The 26,873-nt window shown below is 40.7% G+C and overlaps 1 protein-coding gene and 1 pseudogene across 1 annotated transcript in view; both read right to left on the reverse strand.

Moving 5' to 3' along the window:
- Positions 1 to 12,932: 12,932 nt before the first annotated feature.
- Positions 12,933 to 13,528, reverse strand: LOC112391539 (MARCKS-related protein-like; annotated as a pseudogene).
- Positions 13,529 to 23,065: 9,537 nt separating this feature from the next.
- WIPF1 (WAS/WASL interacting protein family member 1) overlaps positions 23,066 to 26,873 on the reverse strand; it is a 35,165-nt gene continuing 31,357 nt past the window's right edge. The window contains exon 9 of the mRNA XM_024732842.1: positions 23,066 to 26,113. Within this exon, the coding sequence (XP_024588610.1) occupies positions 26,058 to 26,113 (56 nt within the window). The 3' untranslated portion in view covers positions 23,066 to 26,057. The remainder of the gene's footprint in view (positions 26,114 to 26,873) is intronic.

Below are 26,873 nucleotides of genomic sequence, written 5' to 3' on the forward strand. Positions count from 1 at the left end.
GGGAGAGGCCACAACAGTGAGAGGCCCGCGTACCGCAGGAAAAAAAAAAAAAAAGATAATGGCTGTAAATCCCTGTGTTATAGAGTAAATTCTTATTACCTATTTTATACATAGTAGTTTGTGTCTGTTAACCCATACCCCTAATTTGTCCTTCTACCCATACCTCTCCCCTTTGGTAACCACAAGTTTGTTTTCTATATCTGTGAGTCTGTTTCTGTTTTGCATATATATTCATTTGTATTAGGTTTTAGATTCCACATGTAAATGATATCAGACAGTATTTGTCTTTCTCTGACTTATTTCACTAAGCATAGTACTCTCTAGGTCCATCCACATTTCCACAAATGGCAAAATTTCATTCTTTTTTATGGCTGAGTAGTATTCCATTGTGTGTGTGTGTGTGTGTGTGTGTGTGTGTGTGTGTGTGTGTGTGTGTGTGTGTGTGTGTGTGTATAGCACATCTTCTCAATCCAGTCATCTGTTGATGGGCTCTTGGGTTGCTTCTATGTCTTGGCTATTGTAAATAGTATTGTTATGAACATTAGGGTGCATATATCTTTTTGAATTAGCATTTTTGTTTTTTCTGGGTAAATGCCCAGGAGTGAAATTGCTGGATCATATGGTAGTTCCATTTTTAGTTTAAAAAATTTTTTCAATAGGTCTTTATTGGAGTATAATTGCTTCACAATACTGTGTTACTTTCTGTTGCCCAACAAAGCAAATCAACCATATGCATACACATGTCCCCATATCCCCTCCCTCTTGAGCCTCCCTCCCATCCTCCCTATCGCACCCCTCTAGGTCATCGCAAAGCACTGAACCCATCTCCCTGTGCCATGCTGCTGCTTCCCACCAGCCAACTATTTTACATTCAGTAGTGTATATATGTCGATGCTACTCTCACTTCACCTCAGCTTTGCCCTCCCACCCCATGTCCTCAAGTCCATTCTCTGTGTCTGCCTCTTTATTCCTACCCTGCAGCTAGGTTCATCAGACCATTGTTTTTTTTAGATTCCATGTATATGTGTTAGCATACGATATTTGTTTTTTCTCTTTCTTACTTCACACTATAGGTACATCTGTACCTATAGTAGGTACATCCACCTCACTACAAATAACTCAATTTTGTTTCTATTCCCTTTTCACCACACCCTTTCCAGCATTTATTGTTTCTAGGTTTTTTGATAATGGCCATTCTGACTGGCATGGGGTCATCGTAGTTTTGATTTGTATTTCTCTAATAATTAGTGATGCTGAATAACTTTTTATGTGCCTCTTGGCCATCTGTATGTCTTCTTGAAGAGATGTCTATTTAGGTCTTCTGCCCATGTTTTAACTGGATTGTTGGTTTTTTTTGATATTGAGCTCCATGAGCTTTTTGTGTATTTTAGAGATTAATCTTTTGTCTGTTGTTTCATTTGCAAATATTTTCTCCCATTCTGAGGGTTGTCTTTTTGTCTTGTCTTTGGTTTCCTTTGCTGTGCAAAAGCTTTCAAGTTTAATTAAGTCCCATTTGTTTATTTTTGTTTATATTTCTGTTACTCTAGGAGGTGGGTCAAAAAAGGTCTTGCTGTGGTTTATGTCAAAGAGTGTTTATCCTATGTTTTCCTCTAAGAGTTTTATAGTGTCTGATCTTACGTTTAAGTCTTTATTCCATTTGGAGTTTATTTTTGTGTATGGTGTTCGGTAGTGTTCTCATTTCATTCTTTTACATGGAACTGTCCAGTTTTCCCAGCACCACTTATTGAAGAGGCTGTCTTTCTCCATTGTATGTTCTTGCCTCCTTTGTCATAAATTAGGTGCCCACATGTGTGTGGGTTTATCTCTGGGCATTCTATCCTGTACCATTGATCTATATTCTGTTTTTTGTGCCAGTACCATACTTTCTTGATTACTGTAGCTTTGTGGTATAGTTTGAAGTAGGCGAGCCTGATTCCTCCAGCTCTGTTTTTCTTTCTCAAGATTGCTTTGGCTATTCGGGGTCTTTTGTGTTTCCATATGAATTGTAAGATTTTTTTTTCTAATTCTGTGAAGAATGCCATTGGTAATTTGATAAGGATTGCATTGAATCTGTAGATTGCTTTGGGTAGTATAGTCATTTTCACAGTATTGATTCTTCCAATCCAAGAACATGGTATATTTCTCCATCTGTTTATGTCATCTTTGATTTCTTTCACCAGTGTTTTATAGTTTTCTGAGTACAAGTCTTTTCCCTCCTTAGGCAGGTTTATTCCTAGGTATTTTATTCTTTTTGTTGTAGTGGTAAATGCGAGTGTTTCCTTACTTTCTCTTTCTGATTTTTCATTGTTGGTGTATAGGAATGCCAGAGATTTCTGTGCATTAATTTTATATCTGCAACCTTAACCAAATTCATTTAGTTCTAGTAGTTTTCTGGTGGCATCCTTAGGATTTTCTATGTATAGTATCATGTCATCTGCAAACAGTTTTACTCCTTTTCCAATTTGTATTCCTTTTATTTCTTTTTGTTCTCTCATTGCTGTGGCTAGGACTTCCAAAATTATGTTGAATAAGAGTGGTAAAAGTCTTGTTCCTGATCTTAGTGGAAATGCTTTCAGTTTTTCACCATTGAGTGTGATGCTTGCTGTGGGTTTGTCATACATGGCCTTTATTATGTTGAGGTAGGTTCCCCCATGCCCGTTTTCTGCAGAGTTTTTATCGTAAATGGGTGTTGACTTTTGTCAAAAGATTTTTCTGCATCTATTGAGATGATCATATGGTTTTTATTCTTCAGTTTGTTAATATGGTGTATCACATTGATCGATTTGCATGTATTGAAGAATCCTTGCATCCCTGGGATACATCCCACTTGATCATGGTGTATGATCCTTTTAATGTGCTGTTGGAATTTGTTTGCTAGTATTTTGTTGAGGATTTTTGCATCTATATACATCAGTGATATTGGTCTATACTTTTCTTTTTTTGTGATATCTTTTTCTGGTTTTGGTATCAGGGTGATGGTAGCTTTGTAGAATGAATTTAGGAGTGTTCCTTCCTCCGCACTTTTTTGGAAGACTTTGAGAAAGATTGGTGTTAGCTCTTCTCTAAATGTTTGATAGAATTCGCCTGTGAAGCCATCTGGTCCTGGACTTCTGTTTGTTGGAAGATTAATTACACTTTCAATTTCATTACTTGTGATAGGTCTGCTTATATTTTCTAATTCCTCCTGGTTCAATCTTGGAAAATTGTACCTTTTCAAGAGTTTGTCCATTTCTTTGTGGTTGTCCATTTTATTGGCATATAGTTGTGCATAGTAGTCTCTTAAAATCCTTTGTATTTCTGCAGTGTCATTTGTGATTTCTCCTTTTTCATTTCTAATTTTATTGATTTGAGTCCTCTCCCTTTTTTTCTTGATGAGTCTGGCTAAGGGTTTATCAATTTTGTTTATCTTCTCAAAGAACCAGCTTTTAGTTTTATTGATCTTTGCTTTTGTAGACTTCGTTTCTGTTTTGTTTATTTCTGATCTTTATGATTTGTTTCCTTCTACTGACTTTGGGTTTTCTTTGTTCTTCTTTCTCTAGTTGTTTTAAGTGTAGGGTTAGATTGTTTATTTGAGATTTTTCTTGTGTCTTGAGGTGAGATTGAATTGCTATAAACTTCCCTCTTAGAACTGCTTTTGCTATGTCCCACAGGTTTTGGGTTGTCGTGTTTTCATCGTCATTTGTTTCTGTGTATTTTTTAATTTCTTCTTTGATTTCTTCAGTGATCTCTTGGTTATTTAGTAGCACACTGTTTAGCCTCCATGTATTTGTGTTTTTTACGGTTTTTTTCATGCAATTGATTTCCAGTCTCATAGCGTTGTGGTCAGAGAAGATGCTTGATATGATTTCAGTTTTCTTAAATTTTCTGAGGCTTGACTTGTGACCTAAGATATGATCTATCTTGGAGAGTGTTCCATGTGCACTTGAGAAGAGAGTGTATTCTGCCACTTTTGAGTGGAATGTTCTATAAACATCAATTAGATCTATCTGGTCTATTGTGTCATTTAAAGCTTGTGTTTCCTTATTTATTTTCTGTTTGGATGATCTGTCTGTTGGTGTAGGTGGGGTGTTAAAGTCCCCTACTATTATTGTGTTATTGTTGATTTCTCCTTTCTTGGTCGTTAGCATTTGCCTTACGTATTGAGGTGCTCCTATGTTGGGTGCATGAACATTTATTAATGTTACATCTTATTCTTGGACTGATCCCTTGATCATTATGTAGTGTCCCTCCTTATCTCTTGTAACAGGCTTTATTTTAAAGTCTATTTTATCTGATATGAGTATTGCTACTCCAGCTTTCTTTTTTAAAAATTTTTATTTATTTATTTATTTATGGTTGTGTTGGGTCTTCGTTTCTGTGTGAGGGCTTTCTCTAGTTGTGGCAAGCGGGGGTCACTCTTCATCGCAGTGCACAGGCCTCTCACTATCGTGGCCTCTCTTGTTGCAGAGCACAGGCTCCAGATGTGCAGGCTCAGTAGTTGTGGCTCACGGGCCCAGCCACTCTGCGGCATGTGGGATCTTCCCAGACCAGGGCTTGAGCCCGTGTCCCCTGCATTGGCAGGCAGATTCTCAACCACTGTGCCACCAAGGAAAGCCTCCAGCTTTCTTTTGATTTCCGTTTGCATGGAATATCTTTTTCCATCCCTTCACTTTCAGTCTGTATGTGTCCCTAGGTCTGAAGTGGGTCTCTTGTAGACAGCATGTATAAGGGTCTTGTTTTTGTATCCATTCAGTGAGCCTGTGTCTTTTGGTGGGACATTTAATCCATTTACATGTGAGGTTATTATCGATACGTATGTTCCTATTTCCATTTTCTTAGTTTTGGGGGGTTTGTTTTTGTGGGTCTTTTTCTTCTCTTGTGTTTCCCACTTAGAGAAGTTTCTTTAGCATTTGTTGTAGAGCTGGTTTGGTGGTGCTGAATTCTCTTAGCTTTTGTTTGTCTGAAACGCTTTTGACTTCTCCATTGAATCTGAATGAGATCCTTGCTGGGTAATCTTGGTTGTAGGTTTTTCTCTTTCATCACTTTAAGTATATCCTGCCACTCCCTTCTGGCCTGCAGAGTTTCCACTGAAAACTCAGCTGATAACCTTATGGGAATATTCTTTGTGTGTTATTTTTTGTTTTTCCCTTGCTGCTTTTAATATTTTTTCTTTGAATTTAATTTTTGTTAGTTTGATTAATATGTGTGTTGGTGTGTTTTTCCTAGGTTTATCCTGTATGAGACTCTCTGTGCTTCCTGGACTTGGGTGACTATTTCCTTTTCCGTGTCAGGGAAGTTTTCAACTATAATCTCTTCAAATATTTTCTCAGACTGTTTCTTTTTCTCTTCTTCTTCTGGGACCCCTATAATTCGAATGTTGGTGCAATTAGTGTTGTCCCAGAAGTCTCTGAGACTATCTTCAATTCATTTCATTCCTTTTTCTTTATTCTGCTCCTCAGCAGTTATTTCCATCATTTTGTGTCCCAGCTCACTTATTTGTTCTTCTGCCTCAGTTTTTCTGTTATTGACTCCTTCTAGTGTATTTTTCATTTCAGTTATTGTGTTGTTCACCTGTGTTTGTTTGTTCTTTATTTCTTCTACATCTTTGTTAAACATTTCTTGTATTTTCTCAATCTGTGCTTCCATTCTATTTCCTAGATTCTGGATCATCTTTACTATCATTACTCTGAATCCTTTTTCAGGTAGATTGCCTATTTCCTCTTCATTTATTTGGTCTTGGAGTTTTTTACCTTGCTCCTTCATCTGTGACATTTTTTTGCCGTCTAATTTTTTTTTTTTAAATGAGTGGGATTGTGTTCCTGTCTTACTGGTTGTTTAGCCTGAGGCTTCCAACACTGGAGTTTGTAGGCTATTGGGTAGAGCTGGGTCTTGGTGCTGAGATGAGGAACTCCAGGAGACCTCACTCTGATGAGTATTCCCTTGGGTCTGAGGTTCTCTGTTAGTCCAGTGGTTTGGACTCGGAGCTCCCACTGCCGGAGCTTTGGCCCAACCGTGGGCTCGATAACCAAGATCCTGCAAGCTGCGTGGGGTGGCAAAAAGAGAAACAATATCAAAGTAAAAAATAAAATTAGACTAGGAAACTATCAGATATGTTAGAAAGAATGTAAAAATAAAAATATAGACGAATCAGGAACTGGAAGGTACATCAGTACCACAATAGGAAAAAAGAGGAGGAGGGAAAAGAAAAGAAAAAAAAAACAGGGGGAAAAGGCCTTGGCTGTGGAGGGTGGGGCCTAAGCAAGGTTGAGTTTTGGGCTGTGGGCAGGGCCAATGCTCAGGACCCACATGGCTGCAAAAGGCCCTGGGGACTGTGGGGGTTTGGGCTTAGGCTCAAGGAACAGAAGGTGCCCAGGCGAGACCCCCAGCCCTGGTGTCAGAGAGCAGGGGACCTCACTTGGGGCCCAGTAGGCTTCCTGGGCTTGAGTGGGCAGGGCATACGCCCTCCTCTCCTGCTCCTCTGGTCTGGGAGGGCCCCTCCCGGTTCCCTCTGCTGATCTCCCAGGCCTCCCTCCTATGCCCCCAGGACCAGTGCGGCCAGGGGGGAGGGGGAGGGCTTGGAGGGCAGGGGACTGGCCTGGGATCTCAGCAGGCTCCCTGTGCCCAAGTGGGCAGGGCAGTTTCCCTCCCTCCTCTCCTGTTCCTCAGGATGGCTCTTCCTGCCTGCCTCTTCTGATCACCCTGACCTCCATCCTATGCCCTCAAGTACTCACACGGCCTGGAGGGGGCCTTGGAGGGCCGGGGATCGACCTGGGAGCTCTGCAGGCTCCCCGGGCCCGAATGGGTGGGGCAATTGCCTTCGCTCCTCTCCCACTCTTTCCGGAGAGTTCCTTCCACCTGCCTCTTCTCATCTCCCCAGCCTCAGGGACACCAATCCTGTCTGGCCTCCACTTTTCCTCCCCCCTCAGTGCCCCTACATCCTACTTGTTCACTTTGGGGTTCCTCCCACCTCCTTGGGCATCAGAGTTCCTCACCAGCGGCCGGCAGGCGCCCTAGTTGTGGGGAGACGCTAACTCTGTGTCTTCCCACACTGCCATCTTGACTCCGCCTCCATTTTTAGTTTTTTGAGGAACCTTAATACTGTTTTCCATAGTGGCTGCACCAATTTACATTCCTACCAACAGTGTACAAGGGTTCCCTTTTCTCCACATACTCTCCAACATTTGTTGTTTGTAGACTTTTTGATGATAGCCATTCTGACAGGTGTGAGGTGATACCTCATTGTGGTTTTGATTTGCATTTCTCTAGTAATTAGTGGTGGTGAACATCTTTTCTTGTGCCGGTTAGCCATCTGTATGTCTTTTTTGGAAAAATATTCAGATCTTTCTGTTTTTTGATTGGGTGTTTGTTTTTCTGATATTGAATTGTATTCTCTGTTTACATATTTTGGATATTAATCCCTTGTCAGTCACATCATTTGCAAATATTTTCTCCCATTCCATAGGTTGCTTTTCTGTTGTGTCCTTTGCTGTGCAAAAGCTTTTAAATTTAATTAGGTCTCATTTGTTTTTGCTATAATTTATATGGCAAAGAGTGTTCTGCCTCTGTTCTCTTCTAGGAGTTCTTTGGTTTTCATTCTTACATTTTGGTTTTTAAACCATTTTGAGTTTATTGTTTTATTTGGTGTGAGGGGATACTCTAATCTCATTGGTGGCTGTCCAGTTTTCCCAGCACCACTTGTTGAAGAGGTTGTCTTTCCTCTACTGTATATTCTTGCCTTCTTTGTTGTAGATTAATTGACTATAGGTGCATGGGTTTATTTCTGGGCTTTGTACTGTTCCATTGATTCACGGGTCTGTTTTTGTGCCAGTACCATACTTTTTTGATTACTGTAGCTATGTGGTATAGTCTGAAATCTGGGAGGGTTATGCCTCCAGCTTTGTTCTTTTTCCTCAAGATTATTTTCAGGGTCTTTTGTGGTTTCATACGAATTTTAGGATTATTTGTTCTACTTCTGTGAAAAATGTCATGGGTATTTTGATAGGGATTCCATTAAATCTGTAGATTGCTTTGGGTAGAATGGCCATTTTAACAGTATTCTTCCAATCCAAGAGCATGGGATATCTTTCCTCTTTATATCATCTTCAATTTCCTTCATCAAAACTTTCCAGAGTATAGGTCTTTCACCTCCTCCTTGGTTAAGTTTATTCCTAGGTATTTTATTCTCTGGTGAGATTTTAAATGAGATTTTTTTTTTTTTTTACTTTCTGATATTTTGTTATTAGTGTATAGAAATGTAACAGCTTTTTGTACATTAATCTTGTATCCTGTGACCTTGCTGAATTCATTTATTAGTTCTAATGGTTTTTGGGTGGAAGCTTTAGGGTTTTCTATACAGAGTATCATGTCATCTGCAAATAGTGACAGCTTTACTTTTTTCCCTTCCAATTTGGATACCTTTTATTTCTTTTTCATGTCTTACTGTTGTGACTAGGACTTCCAATTCTATGTTAAAAAGAAGTGGTGAGAGTGGGCATCCTTGTCTTGTTCCTGAGTTTAGTGGGAAGTTTAGTTTTCATCATTATGTATGATGTTGGTTGTGGCTTTGTTATAAATAGCCTTTATTATTTTGAGATATGCTCTTGTTATACCCACTTTGATGAGAGTTTTTCTCATGAATGGATGTTGGGTTTTATCAAATACTTTTTCTTGTCTATTGAGATGATCATGTGACTTTTATCCTTCCTTTTGTTATTGTGGTATATCATGTTGATTGATTTGGGAATATTGACCCTGGAATAAATCTAACTTGATCATGGTGTATAATCCTTTTTATGTATTGTTTGATTCAGTTTGCTAACATTTAGTTGAGGAACTTTGCATCTATATTCATCAAAGATATTAGCCAGTAATTTTCTTTTTTTGTAGTGTGTTTGGTTTTGGTATCAGGGTAATAGTGGCCTCATGGAATGAATTTGGGTATGTTCCATACTCTTCAATTTTTTTGGAATAGTTTGAGAAGGATATGTATTAGTTCTTCTTTATATTTTGGTGGAATTACCTATGATGCTGTCCCATCGTGGACTTTTGTTTGCTGGGTGTTTTTGAATTACAAATTCAATTTCACTTCTAGTGATCATTATGTTCAAATTGTCTGTTTCCTCTTGATTCAGTCTTGGCAAGCCATATGTTTCTAGAAATTTGTCCATTTCTTCTAGGTTGTCCCATTTGTCGGCATGTAACTGTTTGTAGTATTCTGTTATGATTTTTTATATCTCTGTAGTATCAGTTGTAATTTCTCTTCTTATTCTGTTGGAGTCCTCTTTTCTTCCTGGTGAGCCTGGCTAAAGGTTTTTCAATTCTGTTTATCTTTTCAAAAACCCAGCTCTTAGTTTCACTGATCTTTTCTGTTGTTTTCTATCTCTGTTTATTTATTTCCTCTCTGATCTTTATTATTTCCTTCCTTTTGCTGACTTTGGGCTTTGTTTTTTATTTTTCTAATTCTTTTAGGTGGTAGTTTAGGTTGATTATTTGAGATTTTACTTGTTTATTTAGGAAGGCCTGTATTGCTATAAACTTTCCTCTTAGAACTGCTTTTGCTGCATCCCATAGATTTTGGAAAGCTGTGTTTCCATTTTCATTTGTCTTGGGGTATTTTCTGATTTCCTCTTTGATTTCATTGACCCATTGTTTTTTTAGTAGCATGTAGTTTAGTCCCCACATGTTTGTTCTTTTTCCATTTTTCTTTATGTAGTTGATTTCTAGTTTCATACCATTATAGTCAGAAAAAATGCTTGATATAATTTCTATCCTCTTAAATTTGTTGAGGCTTGTTTCGTGCCCTAGTATCCCAGTATGTTCTTCAGGATAGTATGTGGTCTATCTTGGAGAACATTGCATGTGCAGTTGAAAAGATTGTGTATTCTGCTGTTTGGGGATGAAATGTCTTGTAGGTAAATCTATTCAATCCAACTGGTCTATTTTTTTTTTTTTTTGTCGAATGGTTTTTATTTTGCTTAAGTACCCCTCCATTTTTTTTTAACATCTTTATTGGAGTGTAATTGCTTTACAGTGGTGTGTTAGTTTCTGCTTTATAACAAAGTGATACAGTTACACATATACATATATCCCCATATCCCTTCCCTCTTGTATCTCCCTCCCTCACACCCTCCCTATTCCACCCCTCTAGGTGGTCACAAAGCACCGAGATGATCTCCCTGCCAACTGGTCTGTTGTGTCATTTAAGCGCTGTTGCCTTATTGCTGTTCTGTCTGGATGACCTGTCCATTGATCTAAGTGGAGTGTTAAAGTCCCCTACTATTATTGTATTATTGTCAGTTTCTCCCTTTATGTCTGTTAATATTTGCTTTAGGTGCTCCTATATTGGGTGCATATATGTTAAGAAGTGTAATGTCCTCTTCTTGTATTGATCCCTTTATCATTATATAATGCTCTTCTTTGTCTTTTGTTATAGCCTTTGTTTTAAAGTCTATTTTGTCTGATATGAGTATTGCTACCCCTGCTTTCTTGTCATTTCCATTCATGTGAAATATCTTTTTCCATCCCCTCACTTTCAGTCTATGTGTGTCTTTAGCCCTGAAGTAAGTCTCTTGTAGGCAACATGTTGAAGGGTCTTTTTTTTTTAAATCTAGTCAGCCACCATATGTCTTTTTTTTTTTTTTTTTGCGGTATGCAGGCCTCACACTGTTGTGGCCTCTCCCATTGCGGAGCACAGGCTCTGGATGCACAGGCTCAGTGGCCATGGCTCACGGGCCTAGCCGCTCTGCGGCATGTGGGATCTGCCCGGACTGGGGCACAAACTCGTGTCCCCTGCATCGGCAGGTGGACTCTCAACCACTGTGCCACCAGGGAAGCCCACCATATGTCTTTTGATTGGAGCATTTAGTCTGTTGATATTTAAAGTAATTGTTGATAGGAATGTACTTATTGCCATTTTATTATTTGTTTTCCACTTGTTTTTGTAGTCCTTTTCTGTTCATTTCTTCTTCTTTTTGTTTTTTCCCTTGTGGTTTGATAAATTTCTTTAGTAGTATGCTTCTGTTCCTTTCTTTATGTTTTTTTGTGTATTCATTGTAGGTTTTTCATTTGTGGTTACCATGGGGTTCATATATGTTGACCCATAATTATATCTAGTTGATTTAAACTTATGGTCATTTAAGTTCAAACACATTCTAAAACATCTACATTTTTTACTCTCCTTCCCCACATTTTGTTTTTTTAAATGTCATCTTCATGCTTATCCCTTTAACAGTTTGTTGTAGTTATAGTTGCTTTTACAATTTTTTGTGTTATAATCTACATACTGGCTTATTCAAGTAATCTTCAATTCTTGCTATATATCTGCCTTTCCTAATGAGATTTACCCTTTCCTCTAGATTCTTCTTTTCCATTTAGAGAAGATCCTTCAAGGTTTCTTTTAGGGTAGGTTTAGTATTGCTGAATTCTTTTAGTTTTTGCTTGTCTGAGAAGTTCTTTATCTCTCCTTCTATTCTAAAGGATAATCTTGCTGGGTAGATTATGCTAGGTTGCAGGTTTTTCCCTTTCAGGAGTTTGAATATATCATGCCACTCCCTTCTGGCCTGCAAAGTGTCTGCAGAGAAATCAGCTGATAACCTTATGGAAATTCCCTTGTACATGACTCTTTGGTTCTCTCCTGCTCTCTTTAGAATTCTCTTTATCTTTAATTTTTGCCATTTTAATTATGGTATGTCTTGATGTGGGTCTATTTGGTATCATCTTGTTTGGGACCCTCTGTGCCTCCTGTGACTAGATATATGTTTCCTTCTTTAGTTTTAGGAAGTTTTCAGCCATAATGTCTTCAAATACATTTTCTATACCGTTCTCTCTCTTATTCTGGAACCCCTATAGTGTGAATGTTGGTGGGTTTAATATTATTCCGGAGATCTCATATGTTACTTTCGTTTTTTTTCTTCTTCATTTGTTTTTCTGTCTGCTATTCTGATTGGGTGATTTTCATTATTTTATCTTCCAAATCACTTATGTGTTTTTCTGTGTCATTTAGTCTGATATTCATAGCTTCTAGAGTGTTTTTTATTTCATATATTGAATTATCTATTTTTGATTGGGTCTTTTATATTTTCTAGTTCCTTGTTAAAATGATTTATGTTTAGATCAATTCTCTTCCCTAATTCGATTAGCATTTTTATTACTAATGTTTTGAACTTTTTTTTTAAAGGGACGACATATATTCCTTTTCCAGATGTTACAAGAAACATTGGAAGAAAATGGTTTTAGCAGTTAGAAAAAAAAAAGGTGGAAGAAAATGGTTTTAGCAGTTAGAAAAAAAAAAGGTACACATCTGGAGTTTGGCCATTAAAAGTAATTTACAACACTGAGAGGGGAAAAAAAAAGACAAGAAATTGTTTCCCATTACAGACCTCCCCACAACCCCAAAGCTTAATACTTGCTTACCAAGTCAAAAAAGTGACAGTTGATTCACAAGCTGGAGGTTTGAACTTGAGTAAGGCATTTATAAAAACCCAGACAGGGGCAGTGTCCTCCCCAGCCCAGGGGCCACTAGGCACAGCACAAGAGATTACAAACTCAGCAGGGGAAGGCTGGACACTCAGGGTTTGGGAGTGTAGGCACCCCTACCTCTGGCTCAAGGATTTGGGGAGTAAACAAAACCTGCCTGGAAAAGAACTGGGGACGAAAACCAGCAATTGCCTTCTGCATGGATGGGGACAGGGAAGGAGGTAGGGCCAGGGGCAGGAGCATTTCACATCACTAACCTAACTTAGGAAACTGCAAGGGACCATCTTCAACTGCCCTAAGAGGAAGACCAGATGGATGATGGGAGAATCCACAAGAGGGAGAGGAGGAGAGGGAACGTGGCTAGGGGGCAACAGCCCCTTCCTTTCTGGGCACAGGAAGGCAACCAGGGCACCAGGTCCAGGCAGTGACCACAAGGACAGCAAGGACAGCTTAGAGATCACCCATCTGCCCCCACCCAGCTACTCATTCTGCCTACCCGCTGGTATAGGGCCACTCTCCGGCCCGAGCAGTGGATGGCTCTGTGCCTGGGGCCCTGCCTCTTCTGTGTCTCCTCCCTTGGAGGCAGCACCAGCCTCTGCTCCTTTGGCCTGGGGCTCCTGGCTCTCGGGTAGCGGCAACCTTCCCTCCCTGGGCAGTGCCTTCCTCGCTGCAGGCACTGACTCCCCCCGCTCCTGCCCTTCCTCTGTGGGTGACGAGGCAGACAGATCATCCCCCCCCGCCGGCTTCCAATTTCTCCTGAAGGCCAGGCCACTCAATTTGGAAGGCTTCTTGAAAGAGAATGTCTTCTTCTTCTTGGGAGTCTCCTCCCCCTTGGCCTCAGCGCCCTGGCTAGGGGGTGCTGGCTTGATGGCAGTGCCAGTGGCCCCAGCTGCCTCCTCTGTTCCATTCATGGGGGAGGGGGCGACTCCCCTTCACCTTTGCGGGATAAATCACTGCTTTTCACGCAGCCGTTCTTGTGGCCGTTCTCCTGTCCATTGACCTTTGCGGGGGAAGTGCCTGCTGCCTTCTTGGCGGTTACATTGCCCTGGGGAGCCTTGGAGCTCTGGCTGCCCATGGTGGGGTTCTGCTGGAGGGGCGCCTGGAGCCACCCTGGGCTTGTGCCACAGGAGATAGTTTGGTCAGGTGGGCCTCACCGGTGGGGGGCGGGGATGGGGTGGGACTCGTGGCTGAGGGAAGGGGCCCCACTCCATGCCCCCCTCCCACTAGCTGTGCCGGCCCCACTCTGTGCCAGAATGCCACCCTGTTTTGAATTTTTTATCTGGTAAATTGTTTATTTCTGTTTCATTATTTTTTCAGGGGTTTTCTCTTGTTCTTTCAATTGAGAGTAGTTCCTCTTCCTTTTCATTTTACTTAACTTTCTCTGTCTATGAATTTAGGTAAACCATTACCTATTGTGGTCTTAAAGAGGTGTTCTCATGTGGAAGCCTCCCTATGCAGAGCGTGTGTGCCCAGTGCCTTTGGTGGGAAGGCTGGAAGTTATGTGGATGCCAGTCATGTCTTTCCTCAGGTTGTGCTGGTTGCTGTCACCTTGGTAGGCAGTGTGGCTGGTGATGGAGGAGCTAGAGCCTCACAGTTTGAGGTGGGACTTCCTCTCTGCTCGCTGGCTGTCATCGTCCTGTCAGGGGCGGGGTCTGATCCCTGGTTGCTGGAGCAGAAGCCCTGAGGGTCAGGCTTGCATTGGCTCTGTTCCGTTTAAGTGTGTATTTTTCCTTCTCCCGCACTGGGACCTTTGCCCCGAAGGAGGGGAGTGCTGAAGCAAGTGGGGCTTGTGCTGTTCTAGAGGACCAGTGTGTTGCCTGTGTAGAAGTCTGCAGCTCTGCTCGATGCAGCCCATGGTTGCATCTTTTCCCTGGTCTTGGCTGCCCCAGATCTAGTGCTGTGCTGCCATGGAGTGAGTGGGACTGGAGCGGGGCCAGAGCATTGGCTCAGCTTGGGCTGGGGCATGCAGTGAGGCAGCTGTGGAAAATCTGGACAGCCACGTTGCTGTCAGAAGTTTGAGCTGCTTCTGGAGTGCTGCTTTGAGTGAGCACCAACAGTGGCTGCCACCGCCCCACCTGGACTATGTCCTGGGCTGCCTCTAAGTCCTTAGCTCAAGTCTTTACCCAGGTCCTGACCACCCTAGATCCAGTGCCACACTGTGGAGTGGAGTGAGGAGGGTCAAGGTGTTTGCTTGAGTCTGTCTTTTTTTCTAAGATCAGGTCTTTCCTTGCTTTGGCTTATTAAAATGTCCTTGCTTCTATGAAATATAAGTATTTTTTAAAACTGGCAAAGAAAAAGTAGACAATGATATTATGTCTCCTCATTCAAATGTATTTACTCAGCCTTGAGTTTGACTTCTGGATCCATTCAAGATAAGTGGCTTGAGGTAAATTTCTAATTTTGATTTCACCACATGTAAAGTCACAGAGGTTCATAATAACACATGTAATATTTGCAAATAACATATGTAATATTTGCAAAGACCTTAGCACGCTTTGTAGTACATAGTAGATGATCAATAATTTGTGGTAGTTATATGAAAAATAAAGACAATAGATAAGTGTCATCATCCAGATAAGTAAATTAAGAGGAGTGTCTTGATGGTATAAACTTACCATGTTTACACCACTGTGTTAGCTAAGTTTTTCCATTTTTCCACGGTGGCTTCATTTGGGACCTATCCATTCTTTTGGCTCCAAGAGTACGTCTAAGCAGTAAGCATCAAGGGGGAATTTTCCTTTCATGCACACAGCCAACCAAACAGACCTGTGTTAGCTGTGAGGAGCATTCCAGAACCAGTGGTAGAATGAGGTTGTGCCTACTGGCTGAAGTTCATGTTGGATCTAGAATTTAAACTCACCTCTTTGGTTCTAGGACTAGTATTTCCTATTGTACAATGCAGATCTTTGTATTTCCAATGCTTAATAAATCATAGTTTTTTTAAATTAATTTATTTTTGGCTACGTTGGATCTTCATTGCTGTGCGTGGGCTTTCTCTAGTTGAGGTGAGCGGGGCCTACTCTTTGTTGCAGCGCGCGGGCTTCTCATCGCGGTGGCTTCTCTTGTTGCAGAGCATGGGCTCCAGGCATGCGGGTTTCAGTAGTTGCAGCACACAGGCTTCAGTAGTTGCAGCTCGTGGGCTCAGTAGTTGTGGTTCACGGGCTGTAGAGCACAGGCTCAATAGTTTCGGTGCACGTGGCATGTGGGATCTTCCCGGACCAGGGCTCGAACCTGTGTCCCCTGCATTGGCAGGCAGATTCTTAACCACTGCGCCACCAGGGAAGTCCAGTAAATCATAGTTTATCAGTGTTTGTTGATGATTTAAATGAATAAATATGAAAATGCACCTAGGGGAATACAGTAGGTCCATAAAGCATTAGGGTTTTCTCGATTATCTGCTGCTATTTGTTTCAGGGACCTATCTGAAATAGATAGCATTTTCACAGGTGACCTTTAACTTACTAACTTAAGAAAACAGAAAACAGGAAAAGGGTGGGAATTACTCTTGACTAAGACACATTTGTGTTAAGTCCATGATGGGTATTACAGGTATTCTGACAGGCATCTTCCTGATCAAGATTTAAGTTAAATTTGAGCTCGATGTCTAATAACATCCAGACTTGTTTCCCAGGCACCTCAAAAGTTGAACATGGGGGCCTCCCTGGTGGCGCAGTGGTTGGGAGTCCGCCTGCCGATGCGGAGGATGTGTGTTCGTGCCCTGGTCCAGGAGGATCCCACGTGCCGCGGAGCGGCTGGGCCTGAGCGTCCGGAGCCTGTGTGCCGCAGCGGGAGAGGCTGCAGGGGTAAGAGGCCCACGTACTGCAAAAAAAAAAAAAAAGTCGAACATGCTTTCCTAGATAGGTGACATTGTGGGACCTTTAACTGACAATAATGCAATGTGGGCAGTGCAATGACTGAATGATTTTAGAAATATTGATATCTATAGGCCACTCTATGAGTAGAGAGGAGGCAAACACTTTTGCTGTCTCATATTTATCTGGGATTCTCATGTCACTCTTATGGAAAGCTGGTGGCTTAAAGTTTTTAAGACATTCACTTTGTTCAGGTTCTGCATCAGAAGCTAGGGAGAGTCATAATGCAAGGACAGATCCAGGTTTTGTGAGACCTGAAGCTTTAGACAATTTAGGGTGCTCTATTGTTAAAAAAAACATACAATCATAAATTTAAATATTTGATATAAAAGTGAGTAATTAGAAGGGATCAGTCCTTGCAAGTAGAGGTCACAAAGCTGGTTTCATTAACTTCCTGTAAATGTGCCTCTGTAATACTGGAAGCAACATTTTAAGACAAAGGGATTTGTGATAGAATGTTGATGGGTGGGGCATTTCCAAACATTTACCAGTAAGAGACACATGTATATGCTAAATGTAGCTCCAGAGATAGACATTAAGTGCCAAGTGCTCAGAGTGGAGGGAAGACGGGTTGTAGGGAAGACAGCAGAGAAGGGGCCACTGTAAATTATGCATTCAGGAAGCCTTCAGTTAATTGGAATGCTTAGGGAGCTGGGAATCCTTGAGTTGACTTTTCAAATTAATCAAAAACAACAACAACAAAACCCCATCATTTATTGGCCATCAAAACTTTTTAAAAATACAGTCCTTTTCTTTTTTCCAATTTTCCTGTAGGTTTAAGAATTAAAAGGAAAAAATCAATCAATGTAATTTACCCACTGAGTTTAAGGAGAAAAGAAACCAAATAATTACTTAGAGGGGGAACATAAAGTATTCACTTCCCGCCTTAATAGAAAGTCCTCTGTTGCTTGGGTGACTGAAGTAGCACCCGTGCCTGGTGGGAACAGGAATGCTGGCCTCCTTAACTGCCTCTCAGAGATCATTTGACCGGTAGAATTATGGTGGGGACATTGGTTTGATTGTGGTGTAGCTGTAAGTGCTCAATAAAAATTCCTTGAATGGATGAATGAACCAAATGAATGGTTCCAGTTTGAACAGATAAGGACAGTTTTGAAAGCAGTTTTTATTCCTAAGAATTCTGTAATTAAATTTTATCAGACTCTTTTGAATGCACTGAAAATTCCTTCCTGAATATGGCCTAGGTTTGACAGCAAAAGGATTAGGAAATGGAACTTTCACTGAGTGCCTGACATATGCCAGACATTTTGCTGAGGTCTGTATATTTATTTAAGCCTTGTAACCATTTTGCAGTGGAGGAAAACTAGATCTTAGGACTAAAATAACTTGTTGGTGGCCTTCCAGGGAGCAAGTGGCAGAGCTAGGATTCAGATCCAAGTTTGTGTGTCCAGGGTTCATTCTCTGACTCTAACTTGTCATTTGACCTTTCCTTCCAGCAAATGTGAAAGACACATGAAACAGAGACTTTAGCTAGCGGGAGGAAGGATTATAAAGAAGGGAGTGTGGTGTGGTGCAGAGTTATGTTGCTTAGCCATCGGTAGTATGTGACTTGGGGTCTTAAATTACACATCTGTAAGATCAGAGGACTGGAGCTGATGACCTCTGAGTGGGGTGACCACATGGCCCAGTTTGCCAAGGCAGCCCTGATTTATACCAGTTGTACCAAGGTGACTATGATTAGCATGCCCTTCCACTTTCAGAAGTGTTCCACTGTGGATCGTAAAGTCTAAGGCTGCCCTATATATGAGATTGATTCCAGGTCTTAATTTCTATGATTTCAAATTGAATCTAATAGTTTCTTTGATTACTGAAGCAATAGGAATTTTCATTTCCCAGGCCCGTGAGGTGTGAGGGACTGATAGCACATCAAGTGACCTCTGTCTAGAGTTTGCTTTACATTTCTGATACAGATATTTTTTCTGATATTGCCCCTTTCCTTTAAAAGTACACTAGTTAGGGACTTCCTTGGTGGTGCAGTGGTTAAGAATCTGCCTGCTAATGCAGGGGACATGGGTTCGATCCCTGGTCCAGGAAGATCCCACATGCTGTGGAGCAACCAAGCCCGTGTGCCACAATGACTGAGCCCACGTGCCACAACTACTGAAACCTGTGCACCTAGAGCCCTGCTTCGCAACAAGAGAAGCCACTGCAACGAGAAGCCTGTGCTTTCCAACGAAGAGTAGCCCCTGCTCGCCGCAACTAGAGAAAGCCCGCACACAGCAACGAAGACCCAACTCAGCCAAAAATAAATAGTACACTAGTTCATCCCCTTCTGGTCAGTTTGGTTCCAGTTAATTTGGGATCATTATATAAATATTTATTTCTACTAATAGTGGCCATCACTTACTGAGTGCTTAGAATAAATCATTATTCTAAGCACTGATTACATTATCTCATTTAATGCACTTATAATATAGTTTCTCACCTTCTAGATAAGGAAATTGAGGCTTAGAGCAATTAAGTAACTTGAAGGAATAGGTGAAAGCAGGTATTCCTAATCTCTTAACCATTATACTATAGTAAGGTATGTATACAAACACAGAGCAGATAATTTAAAAAACTATCAGAGTTGGAGACACAATGGTGGGTAGAAGGACTTGAGCTCACCTTCTCTCATGAAAACACCAAAATCACAACTGACTGCTGAACAACCATTAACAAAAAAGATTCAAACCTATCAAAAAAGATATTCTTTTCAAAGACAAAGAAGAAGACACAAGGAGACAGTAGGAGGGGTGCTTTTGCAATATAATCAAAACCCATACCTGCTGGGTGGGTGACCCACAAACTGTAAAATAATTATATCACAGAGGTTCTCCCACAGGCATGAGAGTTCTGAGCCCCATGTCAAGCTCCCTAGCCTGGGGGTCTGGCATCAGGAGGAGGAGCCCCTAGAGCATTTGGCTTTAAAGGCTGGCTTAGTTTGAGTGCAGGAGATCCACAGGACAGGGGGAAACAGATTCCACCCTTGGAGAGCACACACAAGGTTTCATGTGCACTGGGACCCAAGGCAAAGCCATGATACCATAGGAGCCTGGGGCAGACCTACCTGCAAGTCTTGGAGGGTCTCCCGGGGAGGTGGGGGTCAACTGTAGCTCACTGGGGGGGCAAGGACACTGGTGGCGGACACCCCAGGGAATACTCATTGGCGTGAGCTCTCCCAGAGGTTGCCATTTTAGCACTGAGACCTGGCTCCACCCAACAGCCTGCAGGCTCCAGTGCTGGGACACCTCAGGCCAAACAACCAGCAGGGTGGGAACACAGCCCCACCCATCAGCAGATAGACTGCCTAAAGTCATCCTGAGTTAACAGCTGCCTGACATGGCTCTGCCCACCAGAGCGACAAGACCCACCTCCACCCACCAGTGGGCAGGCACCAGTCCCTCCCACCAGCAAGCCTGCACAAGCCTCTGGACCAACTTCACCCACCAGGGGACAGACACCAGAACCAAGAAGAATTACAGTCCTGCAGCCTGAGGAAGAGAGACCACAAACACAGAAAGTTAGACAAAATGAGACAGCAGAGAAATATGTTCCAGATGAAGGAACAAGATAAAACCCCAGAAGAACAACTAAGTGAAGTGGAGGTAAGCAATCTACCTGAAAAAGAATTCAGAGTAATGAAAGTAGATATGATCCAAGGTCTCAGAAAAAGAATGGAGGCACCAACTGAGAAGATACAAGACATGTTTCATAAAGAGCTAGAAGCTTTAAAGAATGAGCAACAGAGATGAGCAATACAGTAACTGAAATGAAAAACACACTAGAAGGAATCAAAGCAGAATAAATGAGGCAGAACAACGAATAAGTGAGTTGGAAGACAGATTGGTAGAAATCACTGCTGTGGAACAGAATAAAGAAATAAAGAATGAAAAGAAGTGAGAACAGTCCAAGAGAACTCCGGGACAACATTAAATGTACCAACATTCGCATTAGAGGGGTCCCAGAAGAAGAAGACAGAGAGAGAGGGCCTGAGAAAATATTGAAGAGATAATAGCCGAAAACTTCACTAATATGGGAAAGGAAACACTCACGCAAATCCAGGAAGCACAGAGAGGCCCATACAGAATAAACCCAAGGAGGAACACACTGAGACGCATATTAATCAAATTGACAAAAATTAAAGACAGAGAAAATATTAAAAGCAACAAGGGGAAAGCAACAAATAACATACAAGGGAATCCCTGTAAGGTTATCAGGTGATTTTTCAGCAGAAACTCCACAGGCCAGAAGGGAGTAGAACAATATATTTAAAGTGATGAAAGGGAAAAACCTGCAACCAAGAATACTCTACCCAGCGAGGCTCTCATTCAGATTATATGGAGAAAATCAAAAGCTTTACAGACTAGCAAAAGCTAAGAGAATTCAGCACCACCAAACCAGCTTTACAAGAAATGCTAAAGAGGGACTTTCCTGGTGGCACAGTGGTTAAGAATCTGCCTGCCAATGCAGGGGACACGGGTTCGAGCCCTGGTCCGGGAAGATCCCACATGCCACAGAGCAACTAAGCCTGTGCGCCACAACTGCTGAGCCCGCGTGCCACAACTACTAGAGCCCACGCTCCCCAACAAGAGAAGCCACTGCAATGAGAAGCCCACGCACCGCAACGAAGAGTAGCCCCTGCTCACCACAACTAGAGAAAGCCCGCGTGCAGCAATGAAGACCTGACACAGCCAAAAATAAAAATAAATAAATTTATATAAAAAAAGAAATGCTAAAGAAACTTCTCTAAAAACCTTGCCGATAATCAAGTGTCCATAAAGACATGGAGCAAGAGGATGTCACATATGCTGCAGCATGGTAGAAATCAGTGCATCACCTATTAAAGTTGACCCGTCAATTCCATTCCTACACACTTATAGACACTAGCAAAATTCTTGCACATGTACACCAGGAGACAAGTATACAATTATTTATAACAGCATTATTTGTAATAAATAAAAAGGCTGAAAACAACCTGAAATTTCCATCAACAGTGAAATGAATAAATGTGATATAGTCATAGCATGGACTAACAAATAGCCGTGGACAGCAGCATGAAGAAGTCTCAGTAATTTTTTTTTCTTTTTTAAATTTATTTTTGGCTGCGTTGGGTCTTTGTTGCTGCGTGTGGGCTTTCTCTAGTTGTGGCGAGCGGGGGCTACTCTTTGTTGCGGTGCATGGGCTTCTCATTGTGGTGGCTTCCCTTGTTGTAGAGCATGGGCTCTAGGCATGTGGGCTTCAGTAGCTGTGGGGCATGGGCTCAGTAATTATGGCTTATGGGCTCTAGAGCGTAGGCTCAGTAGTTGTGGCACATGGGCTTATTTGCTCCATGGCATGTGGGATCTTCCCGGACCAGGGATTGAACCTGTGTCGGGCCTCTCACTGTTGTGGCCTCTCCCGTTGCGAAGCATAGGCTCTGGACACGCAGGCTTAGTGGCCATGGCTCAGAGGCCTAGCCGCTCCGCAGCATGTGGGATCTTCCCAGACCAGGGCACGAACCCGTGTCCCCTGCATTGGCAGGCGGACTCTCAACCACTGCGCCACCAGGGAAGCCCAGCAGGTGGATTTTTAACCACTGCACCACCAGGGAAGTCCCTCAGTAATGTTGAGGCGGGTAAAGTAAGTCCCTGAAAAATATATTCAAGCAGTCAGCAAAAGATGAGATTTTGAAAACTGAGGAGTAAGTTAGACCAAGAGAAGAGAGGACATCATAGTCATAGAGACAAGGAACAGCAGATGCATACCACCTCCCCCACTGCATGTGTCCCTAATGCAGAATTCTGGTATACCTGAATTCACTTCTGGATACCTTTTTTTGAACCCTGAGAAATTCTCTAAGTGAATTAATTGCTTGTTGGGAATAGTTGCAGGAGAAGAGTGAGGTTGGAAAGCCAACAAAAGAGATAAAGTTAGGAAAGGAATAGAGATGTTTACAATTAATTCCTGTCTAGGAAGCCAGGTGGGGGAAATTATACCTTGTGCTTCTGCCTGCCCTCCAGTGGCATCCCCAAGGAAGAAAGGGGCAAAGGTCAAGTCAGTTATGCTTCAGTGTCAAGACTACCAAGACTGAAGGAAGCTACACTAACCTGGAGATTGGAGAGGGATTTTAAAAGTCAAAGACAACTAACTTAAGGTTTTCTCTGTGCTTTTTCCATCTCAAGCACTGAAGTAGGTTACTGTGTCTCTGAGATCACAATGGGAATGATCAATGGAGTTTTTAAAAGATAATTTTTGCGTCCAGAAAGAAAGGTTATTGTAGTAGAGCTTAGTACTGAATTTATTGAAGCTATAAATTAAGAATCTCAGTTTTTACAAATGTTTAAGTTCAGTTTGCAAATCATTTTTTTTTTATTTTAGAAATATAGTAATTGTCAAAAAAACCCCCCAAAACAGAAAAACTATCAGGCCTTCTAAATTCCCATTGGCCTTTCCTTATTTATCAGTGTCAGTGATAATCTTTGTAATTACATCTTCCATTGCTTCCACCATCCATCCTTTACCTCAGAGTAGAAGAAGCATTTGCCTCAAGTAAGCAGACTACAGATTTTGACTAAAATGCAAGTTCTCAGGAAATCAAGGGGATTAGAAAGTGGATGCACTGAATATTTACTTTGTGGATCTTCTTCTTCTTCTTTTTTTTTGAGTTTGTCTTTCTTTACCAGAGTATAAAGCAGAAAACAGACACTTGCTTTTTCATTTATTTATATTTGTATAGAGTACTTAAAATAAAACCCACCAGATGACAGTCTTATCATTCTGCATTTATTTATTGTCTGGCTAACTTACAAAGACACAGATGTCTAGGGTAGGTCCTACCCCACCATATAAACTACCCTGATGACATAGGTACCAAAATGTGCATGTTTACATAATGCAGTGGTATGAAAAACATTTTCTTTCTTTACAGCCCCTGACTATAAATAGGGAAAAATTAATTTCATGCCAGAAAATTTTGGGCACTTTAACAGTCATCACATTTCTGCTACTAAAATAACAAAATTGGTATTACAAGTTAAACTATAGAGGCCTAACAGTTCTTACAAATATGCAAATAATCTGCTACTTAGACATAAAAAGTCAATTTCTTGCAAATCACCAAGTAAGGCACCACTGGATTAAACATTTTTCTTGGTTTTTACTAAATAAAATGCATATTGAAATAAATACTGAACACTGAATTTTAATACTGTAATACATTTCATTATAAAATATGTGAATATTAAGATACTGTATTGCATCTTGAATACATTTATCTGGAAATTTTATGGAGAAAAAACATATGTAAGCTCTGGTTTCAGGGAAGTAACTATTAATTTTTGTGATCTGCCATAGTTGACGATTTTAGCATAGAACCTCATTCAAACTTTGGGATGTGATTAGGTTTCTAACTTTCAAAGAAAGGGTGTACATGTATTAATGGAATATTCACTTAAAAAATACATTTTAAAACATCTCTCTCCTGGATGAATAGCAACTTTGAGCTGTGACCCTGCTTCAAACTTAGGATGGTATCTGCAAAATTGGGATATATAAGGAAATTGGCCATACTTACTACACTTTACAAAATTCAGACCCATTTTCTTTGGGTCAGACTTTTCTCTGCCATATTTGCTAGGAAGGCCCAACTCCATCTTTTCTGAAGTGGGTCATTAGGCTTTATCATAGGGATTTTTACCAACTATTGATATCTGATCAAAGAATTCAAAATAAGATGATGCTGCTATATTACCAAAATATTAGAGATTAAAAACTTTTTTTGAAAATACTTTGCCAAGCTTGTTACACCTTTATGTTTCTTGATTTTCTTTGGGTAAAGGCCCCCAAGTGAACGTATGAAAGACAAATTAATGGTGGTGGGCGGGGAACCCAAATTCTCTAATGTACTTAATAAGCCCAGGACTTTGGCAAGGAACGTTATAAAAATACAACAGATTCAAATGGGCAACTTCACAACTTCATAAGTTATTAGAACTCCCATTATTAGAACTCTAAGTTCTTTTGCTTTTATATAAATGAAACATTTATTCTATAAATAGGAATGCTTCTTTCAAATTTTTCTTTGGATTGATTTCTTGTTAGCATCTCCCAGTAATACATGAACAATTCACTGAAACCATAATACAAAGTTTAGGTAGATATACATATACATATATAGCCGTGAACTTTAAAAAAATAAGTAATGGTAAATTTTAAACATAATTAACCATATAAAATATCTAAATGGAAATCTTTTTTTCCAAGTGTATAGCTAGATTTAAAAGTCCCAGTAAAGTTTTGTAAACAAAACCATACAAAAAGGGCAAGGCTGGCTCATCCCTATAGTCCTCTGGGGGAGCTTTATTTGCATAGATCCAAGGCAAATGATTCTCCCAGAAAGATTCAAAACAAGTTCCCTCCAATTTCCTGCAGCAGTCTCTTTCTCTCAACGCCATAATCACCAGATTTAGATTTTTAGAGTTTTGTCCATCAACTCAAAACTGTCCCCTTCTTCCACATTTCTGATTTGCTACCTTTCCCTGACTTTCCCCACAACTATGGAGCCTATGAGCCTCCTGCCCTAAGGAGCACGCTGAGCTGGAGAGGAATGAAGCCACTTCCCATGCATAAGGCAGGAGGCCAACCGACAGATGAGCTCAAGGCAGCTGCTTCTAAGCCCCAGAGCCCCAACTGGCTTTCAGTTTCTCTCCAATGGCTTTATTCCACATGACTGTAAACCCTATTATATCAATTTCTGACCTTGGTACTGTGAAGCAACATCTGTATACAGATTTCCAGGGAAGAGGGAAAATAAGGGAGAAAAATCTAAGGAAAGCTGTTTGCCAAACAAGGTGTTGGGTCTTAACTTTATTTTTAGTTACCTCTTGAATTGCTAAAGCTCATCTTGCTTTTTTGCTTTTTAAACAAGAGGTTTTTGCACTAGCCTCTATCTTCTGGACCTGTGCTGTCCAACATGGAAGCCACCAACCATGTGTGGCTATTGAGCATTTGCAATGTGACAAGTCTGAATGGAGATGTGTTCTAAGTGTAAAATACATACCAGATTTTGAAGACTTAGTACCAAAAAAAGAATATAAAATATCTCATTAAAATTGTTATATTGATTGCAGGTTGAAATGATATTTTGGATGTCGGTTAAATAAAATATATTAAAGTTAATTTCACCTATTTTCCTTTTTAATGTGGCTACTAGAAATTGTAAAATTGTATATGTGGCTCACATTATATTTCTATTGGACAGCTCTGTCCAAGACTGCCAAAGATTGGACAGCCTGTAACTGCAAACATTTCATATAAGCAACTTGCTTAGGTGGTCTGTGGTTCATGGAAACAGGAGGCCAAACATGCAAAAAAGGCATGGAAGCAAACAGCTCTCAGGGACCTTAATATCGTGATCTGTAGCAAAAAAGCAGTGAATGTTTGAATTTCATGGGTTGAAAGCTGGGACACAATTCATCGCTGCCTACTTGCCACAAAAGCCTATACTGATCCCCAAAGCAGCCAACAGGCTAGAGCTGAAGCAAGCAATAGCTTTAAGAATATACACAATATAAAAAGCGAGGTGCATTTCTTTACTGCATACACACCCTGCACACATGCATTCCCACATCACCTCCCTTCTTTCCTATTGCCATCATGAAGGGGACAAGGGAAGACAAGAGAAGGAGGGTGTGCGACTTGGACAGCAACAGCAGAAGGAGCTCTTGGGTTTGGGTGGAGAAGAGCAGGCAAGGATCACCTCGGGATAGGAGGAAGGGGTGGGGCACCCCTTTCTCTTCGGTTGGATCCACCTTGATGAAAAAATAGACAAAATATAAATTTTGGTTAGAAAGCTTATGTTCTCACTGTAAAACTTAAGAATGGCTGCAAAAGAACCCACTACACGGCCCCCGCCATGATCAAGGCTGTAAATAACCTGCACATGTGCATGAGAGATGAGGGGAAGAAGCAAGTAAGGATCTGAACAAATTTTACTAGAGAAGGATGACCTACCACTGGCTACCAAGTACTTGTGCGAACTTAAAGTTTTTAAAAAGTCACTTTTTTTCTCTTCACATAGTATGTGTGATTATACATTACATATAATATATATATTATAGATTGAGAAAATATGGATGAGAAAAACAAAACAAAAATTCACCAATGCTTTTACCACCCAGAGATAACCAATAACATTATATGTATATTTTCCATATATAAACAGTTCCCTTTTTCCTTCCAAAAACAGGATCATATATAGTCCATTTGAACATTTTTCAAAGTCATTACTCTTTACAAATATAATTAATTGTTAATGACACATTGCATTCTATTATATAAGTATACTGTAGTTTATTTATCTAATCATTCCCCTTTTTCTGGGCATTTAGGTATCTTCTCATTTCTAAACAATGCTTTTTTGATAGCAGCCATCCTAATAGGTGTAAAGTGGTAGTTTTATTTGTAGTTTTATTTGTGTTTTCCTAATGATTAGTGATGTTGAGCATCTTTTTATGTGCTTATTGGCAAACTGTATATCTTATTTCAAGAAATATCTATGCAAGTATTCAA

Source organism: Neophocaena asiaeorientalis, unplaced genomic scaffold (genome assembly GCF_003031525.2).
Source record: "Neophocaena asiaeorientalis asiaeorientalis breed wild unplaced genomic scaffold, Neophocaena_asiaeorientalis_V1.1 scaffold96, whole genome shotgun sequence".
Classification (NCBI taxonomy): Eukaryota; Metazoa; Chordata; class Mammalia; order Artiodactyla; family Phocoenidae; genus Neophocaena; species Neophocaena asiaeorientalis.